This window comes from Etheostoma spectabile, chromosome 23 (genome assembly GCF_008692095.1).
Source record: "Etheostoma spectabile isolate EspeVRDwgs_2016 chromosome 23, UIUC_Espe_1.0, whole genome shotgun sequence".
Classification (NCBI taxonomy): Eukaryota; Metazoa; Chordata; class Actinopteri; order Perciformes; family Percidae; genus Etheostoma; species Etheostoma spectabile.
This window is the reverse complement of record NC_045755.1, coordinates 11433569-11444571: the sequence shown is the minus strand read 5'-3', so window position 1 is coordinate 11444571 and position 11003 is coordinate 11433569. Positions and strand designations below refer to the sequence as shown.

Here is an 11003-nt window from a genome sequence, read left to right as displayed (position 1 = left end):
ACACACACACACACAAACTCTTCATACATCTTGCCCAGCAATTACTGAGGCCTCCATCCTGCTGTGTAACAGCTCGCCCTCCATTGAATAATAGAAGGAAGATACTTTGATGATCACAGAGAGGCAGAAGAGGACAGAAGGATCACATCTAACTAGATGGTTTAACTAGAACTAGTGTTGACAGTCCTATAATCAGAGTAGTGTGTAGTACCCACAAATTCCCACTAGTTATTTTTTACTCCTGCCAATTACAATCTTCTGTGTAGAAGAGGTTGGTGTGTAATTTTGTCCTATCACTTCACAGTGTTTGTGCCTTTCTATCGGTCTATGAAAGTAGAATGCAGGAAGTGGAGTCAAGAAGAAAACAATGGTCTGTGTGATAGTAAATAGGAGAGGAAGAGGGGAAGGGTAAAAAAAGACGAAGATGTGGTTAAAATGGCCTGTGGATTCACAGTGATATAAAGGACTCAGCAGGAAATCTCACGCTATTGTAATAGTTTTGTTCCTCATGCCTGCTTTTCTTATTACCGACCTGTCAGCAGGAGGATCGTTATCCATGGGGCAGAGCTGGGTTAGTTGTGAACCTACTGCATGAGTCGGAAAGAAATGTGTGTGAATGTGTGTATGTGTGTGTAGATCACAGTCTCTGTTTTTCTTTCCATGTCAAAGTTTACCTAATAAATGTTTTGACTCTAAACCAGTGTGTGGGGTTGTGTGCATGTGTTGATTTGTGTTTGTTTGTCCCTAAAATAATAAGTCTATTCACTGCCCCCACCTATCATCAGCACACACACATGCAGACAAACAAAAAACCTGAAGCGCAGCATTTCACGTGCTGACCTGTGTACACTAAAACAAACAATCACAAAAAATGGGGAGAGATGTTGTTTGGCTGGCAGTCAGTGGTCAACTGGTGATGTTTTTTTTGTCTTTAACAGGCAAACCCCTTAGTAGTTTCATCATTGAGTCCATTTAATAAAGTATGAAAAGAAGTGGAAACGTTTGTTAACACTGTCTGCCTTGAAAAAGTTCTGTAGAAACACAACATAGACATATCCTGGTGGTAACACCGGGTGTGTTTTAATAATTAATAATACATGTCCAGCATTCCATTCAAAATGAAGCGTGTAATAAACATTTGGGGCAGCATCTTAAAAAATGACATGAATGGCATTAAAATGGGGTTTGATATAGTGAAATATTCAGGATTAGAACTTTAAACAGGTGCCATCAAGTTTGTTCAGGGTTATCTAGCTGACCTGTCATGTGAAGGGTTAGGGTTAGGGTCTCTGGCAAAAACTGAAGCACGTTCACAGGCCAAATCATTTGAGTAAGTAGTACTCAGACACTGCTCTTCTTCCAGTTAGCCAGCAAGAAAAAACACAACTCGTCTCTTTGTCACTGCCTCTTTTCCTCCCTTAATGCTGACTCCTTTCTTTGTGTTGCTATCTGTTTCTCCTCATCTGCTTTTCTGCTTTCTCCTCCTTTCCCCCTTCTTCCTGCTCCCTTACCCTAAATGGCAGTTATATTAAAGCCAAACATAAAGACGATGCCTTCAGGCAGAGAGAGTTTTGGAAAAATGCAGAAGAAGAAAAAAAAAGTCAAATAGGCGAGCACTGAGACAGATGGAGAGACTGACAGTAAAAAAAAAAACATATACAAAAAAACCCAGAGCTCCACTCCTAGCTGGGCTTTCCTTCCTATTGGCTATTATGTAAACCAATAGGAGTCCAGGGGAGGTGCACTTCATGTGAGGTTGAGGGGGGGGCCCCTCATGTGGTCGGGTGTATGTTTGTGTGTGTTTATGTGCAGTTAAAAGTGTAAAGCCTTTGCAGTTGTTTTTGTGCATATTGGTGGCACAAATGTGCATACTGTACCCGTACATGTGTGAACAACATATTGTTGTATGTTCCTCATAAAAGGTATACATCCAGTATGTGGTTTACGTATGTGTGCAACGCGTGTGTGGGTGTGTGTACATTATGTAATATGGCCCTGTGGCCTTTGTGGATCAGTGATTTTCAGGAATGGAAGTTTTTCTAGAATTCTGGATTTCTAGGAATCATTAATTTTATAAATACCATACGTCCACAAAAACCACTGGGAAAAAAAGAGAACTTCTGTGTGTACATTTTTACACTGACACTGCTCCGACTGTGTAGGGAGTTATATAACATACGTATATAATATTATAATTAACATTTTCTACTGTTAACCATGGACATTGTTACTGTGTTTAGCCAAGTAAGTGGCTTGGTTCTAGGGATCAAATTATTGATCACACTACTAGGCTGTATCTGTGTTACCCTTAACAGTGAGCAGCTGGTAAAGGATTAGGGATAATACTGTAAGTAATAATTGATGTTCCCAAGAGAAAGCTAAGCTAGGAAAACAAAAAAAAAACATTTTCTCATTCCTCAAAAGCAAAAGCTGAGCCAGGTAATTCACAGCTTCTGGGGATAAATGTGTGTAGCCCTGCTGCCCTTGTCCAAACCACTTCTTCTGTAGTAAATAAGGATATATACCTCTCCTATCTGTACGGTGAAAACAAAGGGTAAAATAATAATTTCATGAATTCAGATTAAGCACTAAGTGAACACACATGGCCCGTAAAACTGGACGTAGGCCATTTCAATTTCTTCTTGTGTGTTTTTTTGGGCTGTCAGTGGTTGCATTTGTGTTTGTGTGTGTGTGTGTGTGTGCGTGCGTGTGTGTGTGTGTATGTGTGTGTGTGTGTGTGTGTGTGTGTGTGTGTGTTTTGGCACCGTGACAAAAGCTGATGTTGATAAAGTGTAACCACACGAGTCCCCGAAGAAGAAAAGATGGAAACTGGCCAGTGTGAATACAGTACATGTTTTCTCTCACTCTCTGCTCGTTTCTATATCTGAGTCTTTTTCACTTCCTCATGTCTTTCCTTCTTTTTTCTACTCAGTTCTCTCGCTCTGTCTTTCACACACAAACACACACACACACACACTCAGAAAAAACATACAAAAGGCCACGGTACACGTGTTCATAATGTTTTGACAGTCTTGCAGTTCTAGGAATTGCTTCAGAATTTCTGGGAGATTATACCAGTCTGGACCAAACTGTACTGTAACACAGGCTGTGTGGGGGATGAAATCAAGATTTCCAGCACAAAAATACACCACATGTGTACTAGTTTTATGGGGATCAGAAAGATGTTTAATTAGAATCCTATTCTAATAGGATTAAATCCTGGGATCAGTAAACATTTCCAAAAATACCCACAAAAACATATTTTTCCTCTAAGGGTGGCAAATCACAACATCAACATCTTGTTTCAGAAATCAAGGCACGCTTACAGTATGATAAGACATAGATCTCATATAAACACTTTCAATGGAAAATATTTTTTAGCAAAGTGCACAGTGCTAGTAGTCATGGGCGAGAGGGTAGGAGATGTAAACACACTGCTGAGCTGTTCAGTAGTTATGTGGTGCTATCGGTCGACATAGTTGGTTAGCTACACACAAGTTTGCAAGATCTAGCGTTGTCCGACTAGAAGAAATGAAACCAAGGCACATGATCTCAGCCCACACTGTGTTTACATGCACCACACAAGCACGTGTGCTTTCTCCATTCCTGTACTAGAGTGCTTCCTTATGTGCACACATGGTAACTATTGACTGCTGATTAAGGGCTCAGTATGCTTCAAATGAACAAGTCTGTATGAGTGTTGTCCAAACACTTGTAGAGGCAAAAGTGGCTTAACACATAAAAACAGAGTACAGTTACTGCACATGCACAGCGTCAACGTTCTATTTATTTTGGAGCAGTGAAGCACGTTACAGCCGAGTGAGGTCATAAAGCAGGCAATGTGTCCCAAGTGTCCCCATGATTGGCTTTACAGTACATAATGTGATCTATGTCTGCCCTCAACACATCTGTGTTTCTGTGGAGCCTACAGGAAAACAGACTGCACTGTTTCAAACTACACTGACACAGCCTCGGGTAAAATGATCCATTTGTGGACAGACTGCTTCAATCTATAGTTCAGCGTTAAGTAATCCACGTGCATCTGCAGTCCGTGCACCGTAACAGAGCAATAATTGGATAGGCTCTATAATGATTTTAAAGGTTTCCTTGTTCCAACACACACACACAAACACACACACATTTTCTATAGCTTCTGAGACTATGATGATGATTTATGTATAGTTTAATTATTACATTAAGCAGTGATAAGAGTTATATTTTGTACTGCCAAATGAAATCAATATCTTTTTGACATGAACAGGGATTTCTGGCTTGAATTTGGTCGCAAAAATAAATAACTAAAACTATGAACACACTTCATCTTATTAGACAGATAGGCTTTTTTTTCCTGGCAGTATTCGCTTAGTATTCTTGGTCTTTGCTGCCCTCTTCTGGTCAGACAACAACAAGGTCACTTGGACATTCTCTTCTCTGATTTTGTAAGGCACTTGTTTTTCTCTGGCTCCCTTTTTTGTCTTCAGTCCTACTTTCTTTTCTTCATTCACCACCTATTTTCTCTCTTTATTGCCCTCTGTCTTCAGCCTTTTAAAGGAAGCAAAGGGGAGGGGTTCGTCATGCAGCCAGGTGACAGCCAGGTGTCCTGTCCCTACAAGATGTCCCCGTAGCAGGGGTGTCTCACACGCGGGCCAGAGCTCGATGGGATTCATGTGGATGGCACATGGCAGGGGCAATCCTTTTATTTCATCGGGTATCTCCAGATGATAAGTTATTTATCTAGACATCTAAAAAAAAAAAGAAAAGTAAAAAAGAAACCAATGCTGCATAACTTTTTGGCAGATACAAAACTCAGACATGATGAGTGGACAACTTAGTAAAAACCCATAAGGAAACTGGCCATTAAGTATTCTACATTAACAGTTTTACAGTAATAGTAAAAGCTCAACGTGAGGGTGCAAAGGGTGGGACTGGCAACCTGAAATCTGTATCTCTCTCTTTCAGGGAGGTTCACCCTCTAATCTGAACATGAACCTGTATGCCACGAAGAAGACAGCAGCTGAGGGCATGTTGGACATCGCTCTGTTCCTGGCTAACATCACACACATGAAGACCGTCATTGAACAGGGAGCTGGATACAGGTACAGTAAGTGTGTTGTGAGCGTAAAGAGAGATCAGGGAGATGGCAGAACTGTCTTACATTTAGTGTGCAGGCTACGGATGAAGTTCCACTGTAAATTCAGTTAAAAGTACAAAGGAGGGCAAGGATTTATGCATTTACAGCGCCCCTAGTAGTCAATATGAGACTTGCAGTGCATGTGTGAGGTCATTATGTAGACATTTGCCTTTATAGCGCCCCCTGGTGTTGCAATTTGAATGAAACTTTCATGGTGTGGTTCAGGTATTTATCAAAGTGGTTTATGAGGACATATCCTGAGATATTTGTGATGACTGGACCATGAATATGTGATTTATAGTAAAATGCGTGTAATGCCACTCACCTATCTTGCCCTTGTAGCGCCCATAGTGGAAAATGTGAATAGAACTATTTGGGTTATGTGGGGCACTTATCTCCACATAACCTGTGAGTTTTGTGATGATTGGCCTTACGGTTGCTGATTTGTGTTCATTTATGTCCAGAGCCACGCCCCTTTCAAAGTTCATTGGCCAATAACTTGAAAAGTAATTGAGATGTGGACATGCTTCATACAACTTGTAATAAGCTTGATCCATTGATGATTCCCTGAAAATTTGGTGGCAATTTGAGCTGCGGTGTTAGGAGGAGATTTCAAAAATATGTTTTTCAAAAAATAACCATTTCCAGTTATTCCCCCAAGTTTCATGTTTCTAGCTCATTTCACCTCACGGCAATATTGTAGCGAGTTCAACTTCCTGAATCATCACATTTACTGTTGCCTCCACTTTTTCTCTCTCCTCCTCAGGTACTACGCAGCTGTCCTGACGCTCATCTCTTTCTCTCTGGCTCTCCAGATAGTGGCAGGAGTCCTGATCATCATCATTGGTGAGCCAATCAAAAGAACACCTTCTTCATAAATCCCCCCTCCATATTTTTAACCAATCATATTAACATACTAATAAACTGACACATTGATTTCTGGTGAAAATAGTAGCAGTGTAGGTTGAAGTCCAGTCAATTACTTGTCCGTTTTGCCAGAAAAAAAACATGTATATCAAGTATGATAAAAGTAAAACTATTGGCATTGGAATACTTCTCTGCCCATTTTGTGTAGTTTGTTATTTTTGTGTAGTTTTTTTGGTTTTGGTGTGTGTGTGTGTACATGTGTGTGCTCATTGCAGCTCGGCGAGATGTTAACGAAGAGGCCAACCAGAAGCAACTGGATAGCCTGAACAACACCACAACCGTCATCATCTTCCTCATCTTCGTCTCCAACATCTTCATTTCCATCTTTGGGATGGAGCGCACCGGCCTCTTTGCCAGGATGCATTACTGACTCTCTGACGTAGGGACGAGAGGGACATGTAGATCTTTTTTTTGGAAAGTAGATAGAGTTTGTGACAGATTCAACATAGGACTAAACTCTGCGCACACACACACACACACACACACACACACACACACAGACACAAGGAGTGTGACTTATTGTTCTACTTAAAGTACTAATCAAATACAGTATTTTGTATTCTAATGTCTTGGACCGGGACCAACCAGCAATTGGTCAGATGATTTAGGAATGGAAATGAAAGAGTGACGTGGTCATTGATGGGCTGTTACAACCCTGTGTGTGTGTGTGTGTGTGTGTGTGTGTGTGTGCGTGTGCGTGTGCGTGTGTGTGTGTGATGCAGCTCGTTTTGAGCTGACCCTCCTCCCCTCTTGTCAGCGGTTGTTAAACTTCCTGAACAATCTGACCACGGGCATCATCTTCCTCACCCTCATCGTCAACATCATCAAAGCCGCCTTCGGCACACAACGCAGCTGCTTCCTGCGATGGCTGCTACAGCGGTTCATTCTATGAAACACCCTCAGCAGACACATTCACACACTGTACGTACACTCACAAACGTCCACGTGTCTCATTCTTGATACAACCACCAGCTGGCTTCAGAGCACAGATGTTTCAAATCCTCCACACACAAAAGCAGCATTAATCTTTAGTGCAGTGCAGTGGTAAAATATAAATCTTCTCGTCTAACTCTTGGCAAGAAAGCGTACAGCATTTGCCAACATTTTTAACTACTCCTTTTAGATGATAAACCTCTATTGGTACTGCATCAGCTTTATGAAAAAAAGTTGAATTGAAGTGAATGAGAAAGCCGAGTTTGTACATTTTTAACTCCGTTCTTCATTTCAGTTTGCTAGAAAAAAGCGTCATCTGTTTGTGTCAAATTGTCTTTGCATATGTGCCTCATTAACAAAACTGTGTTGGCTGTAATTGACAGGTATTTAACCCACACAATTGGGTTTTTTTTCCTGACAAAGACAGAACTAAGTGAGCAGTAAATTGTCACTTCAAAAAATGATCAGTCACAAAGCTCCATGTCCACATTTCATTAGACTCACCAAGTATCCAAAGTCTGCAACGAAGTAGCTTACTCTGATTGGACCAGCTGGGAGTTATTTGCTCCAGGGCAGCATTGCAGTATGAATTATACTTATGGCGTGAGGGTCAAACGTCATATAAACTAGACAGAGGCTGGGGGGGTGCGTGTCTGAACTATATTGTTTGTATGGGTGCAGTAGGCCTACTGTAAGTTTGTAAGGGGTAATTGTAAGTGTATGTACATGTGAATATGCATGCATCCAATGAATGGGTGTGTATGGGCGGATGTGTTTGAAGTGTTTGAAATTGTGTGTATGTGTGTGTTTGTGTGTTTGTGTGTGTGTGTGTGTGTGTTGTAGCCCGCAGGGATCTAAATGTGGTGTCCAATCAGAAACGACTCGACTACCTGAACAACCTTGCAACAGGCGTCATCTTCGTCACCACGGTGGTTAACTTCTTCGTCAGCTTCTTCGTATCCAAGAGGACTGGCTTCTTCCGCTGGCTGCTGGCTCGACTCCACTTTTGACACACATACACACAACCACATATACACTCAGTGTGTTTCATCTGTACACACACTTAAACGTATTGATTCAAAAGTTGATATTCCCTGCTGACAATTCACATACAATTTGCACATATTCAAACAATATTTCTTATACAGCCGTTTAAAATATGATTCACACTGTAATCCAACTAAAATATTTTCAATTAACAACTGAATATCTATGTGAATATGCATTATTTTATTTACTGCAATAACCTGATTGTGGAAAAATTGTGTTTCATGTGTATTTCAAACTTTTTTTTCCAATTGTGTTTCATGTGTATTTCAAACTTTTTTTTTTTCCAACTGTGTTTCCCCCTTGTTTAGTTATTGGTAAAATTATAAAAACTTTTTTTTTTAAACTTGATTGACATTAAAAAAAAGAATTTTGAGGTTTAATACCAGACACAAACCAGGGTAGTATAAATAATACTAATACTAATTTGTTCATACACATTCTCCAAAAAGCTGAATAAATGTAGTGATTTAACATAAGAAATGCTTATTGTGTTTTTTGCAGATGATTGCTAGATTGTAAAGTAACAGTGAACGTGGGCTTAATATCACAAGTGTGCGCGCGTGTGTGTGTGTGTGTGTGTGTGTGTGTTTGTGTTTTGTCCATAAGTGTAAAAATATGTCATTGTTTGAAGGACAAAGTGGACATGTAATTTATCCATTTCTTTATTTAAGGTAATCATAATGTAGAGCATCCAGCCAAACTAGAAGTCTGTGTTTGTGTGTGGTGGGTGTGTGTTGTGTGTGTGTTTGTGTGTGGTGTGTGTGTGTTGTGTCGAAACAAGTGAAGTTTTGACCCTCTCTTTCTCTACTGTGTGTGCGCGTGTGTGTGTGTGTTTGTGCGTGCGTGTGTCTGTGCGTGCGTGCGTGTGTCACAGGCCGTCGGGATTTGAATAACTCCACCCTGCAGAGACGTCTGGATTACCTGAACAACGTAACGACCATCATAGTCTTCATCACCACAGTCCTCAACTTCTTCATCAGTACCTTCGGCATGCAGAGCAGTGGACACTTCCCATGGCTCATGATGCGCATTCACTGACTGGCTGAGGCACACACTTCTGCTGATTATTATAATTTTAAACTTTACTACCAAACAGATAACCTCACCATAGCTCATAATGTTTTGCTTTCATTCTTGTCTTTAACATTATTGTCTATCTTGTAACAGACCTGTTGTACTGTCTTACATCTTATTATACTATAGCTTATTTTATGAGTGCATAAATGCGTAGCTTAAAAAAGGTGTTAAATACACTTTTCTTTCAGTTAATTCAATTATGGGTAACACATTTGCTTTTTAAAAGCTATGTACAGCATATACTATACTGTATACATACATGGTTAAATGTAATATGAGAGGGATAGCCTGTGCACCAGACCGTCCTTTTCCATAATTCCATAAGGTAATTTTGGCAATGGCATCTAAGGATATCCCTAATGGAACATCAGCCTTATCGACAGTTCTTACTACAGCAAACAAAACCAACAAATTAAACACAAGCAAAACTTAAAAAAAGAGCATTAATACTAATTATCACAGTTTGGTTCTGAATATTTAGAAATGTACTAAGTCATACGGAGAAAGAGTGCTTTTTTTGCTTGCCCCATTGTAGTAAAAGCCACTGGTCAAGTTCTAGACCAAACTACCTGTCTACTATAGTATTACGCATATTAGTACTACGATAGTGTTAATGGTGTGCTAATGACTCCATGTTTTGAATACATAATTTACAGCAATTGAAAAAAAAAGTATGGATAGGCATCAAATAATACAACACTGTAAATCTTTTCTATTAAATATAACATCTGACGGCCTGGGTTTGTGTCATTTTCCACATTTACAACCGTACATATTTTTTATGAAATAAGGTCCCATGATGAAAGGGCGGGGACTTTGCCTCCCTATAAGCCCGATAGGGGGCGCACGTGGCCGCCTACCCATAGAACTGGAGTTACACCCTGTAACCAGCTCTACCATTTCCCAAGAAATGAAAGTAGGCTAAGCCAAAAGCGAACCTCGCCCCTACCCTGCGCGTCCGTTTTCACAGACAACAGACTTCTCGGCATATAGCAGGTATAGTTGAAGTCCTATTTGTACTTTGAACTGTTTTTATTCTCCAATTTCTATTTCACATGCATAGTTTGCAGTTGAGCACAAACGTTGTTTTCCTGAAGTGACCGCAGGGACTTTATTTGTCCCTCTGACTATTGCATCTATGCTCTAGTGTGACTATAACCATCTATGTCTGTTTATGACTTTTCCCCCTTTCGTCATTGTAAGAGAATAATATATCCGGAAATAGTGACCTCATATTGTTGTTTTCATTTGTGAAACGTGGTGAGCCTGCAGAGATTAACTTTTTAAAATGATGTTATTGTAGGTCAAAAATGTTTTGCAGTACGTTACGCAAATAATTTTGCGTTAAAAAGACACAACACTGAGAAACTGGAGCAGTATGTTGAGTAAATCGTTCTGCGTTTTAAAGACGTCCAATAGTGTCTACGTATAGCATGTCCGACGTAGCCCTTGTTTTCTTCTTTTTTCAGACTAGATTTAGAACAATTAGGTGCATTCCTTAAAATCAATAACAGATTAAAAACAGCCACGCTATATGACAATACATAAAATATATAAATAAATAACAATAAAATACTACATCAGGGGTCTCAAACTCAACTTACTTGGGGGCCGCTGGAAGTAGAGTCTGGGTTTGGACTGGCGCATCAAGTATTCCAAAAAAAAACTATTTCCTCCAACAGGGCTTGGAACTGCCGGTGCTTTAAACCCCTAGATCTGATATGGTTGGTGCATTTCCCAACAAGTTCACATTGTCAACCTCAGGCATTTGCCGCAAAGATACTTAGCTAGCTTGACAACCGTTACGCCGCTGTTCAGGAGACTACTACGGTAGCCCATAGTACAAGCGCAATGAGAAAAGTTTCAGAACGCGCGGGCCGCACTA

The 11003-nt window shown here is 40.2% G+C and overlaps 1 protein-coding gene across 4 annotated transcripts in view; it reads left to right on the top strand.

Annotated features, from left to right (window-relative positions):
* Nucleotides 1–9305, top strand: part of LOC116672860 (ninjurin-2) — a 27745-nt gene extending 18440 nt beyond the window's left edge. The window contains exons 2-5 of one of the 4 annotated variants that reach the window (XM_032504828.1): nucleotides 4960–5096; nucleotides 5898–5977; nucleotides 6781–6979; nucleotides 7835–8514. In XM_032504828.1, coding sequence (XP_032360719.1) covers nucleotides 4960–5096; nucleotides 5898–5977; nucleotides 6781–6950 — 387 coding nt within the window. In that variant the 3' untranslated portion in view covers nucleotides 6951–6979; nucleotides 7835–8514. Of the gene's footprint in view, nucleotides 1–4959; nucleotides 5097–5897; nucleotides 5978–6273; nucleotides 6438–6780; nucleotides 6980–7834; nucleotides 8515–8915 lie in introns of those variants that run through there. The other 3 variants (XM_032504831.1, XM_032504830.1, XM_032504829.1) reach the window with 3 other exon arrangements.
* Nucleotides 9306–11003: the final 1698 nt, after the last annotated feature.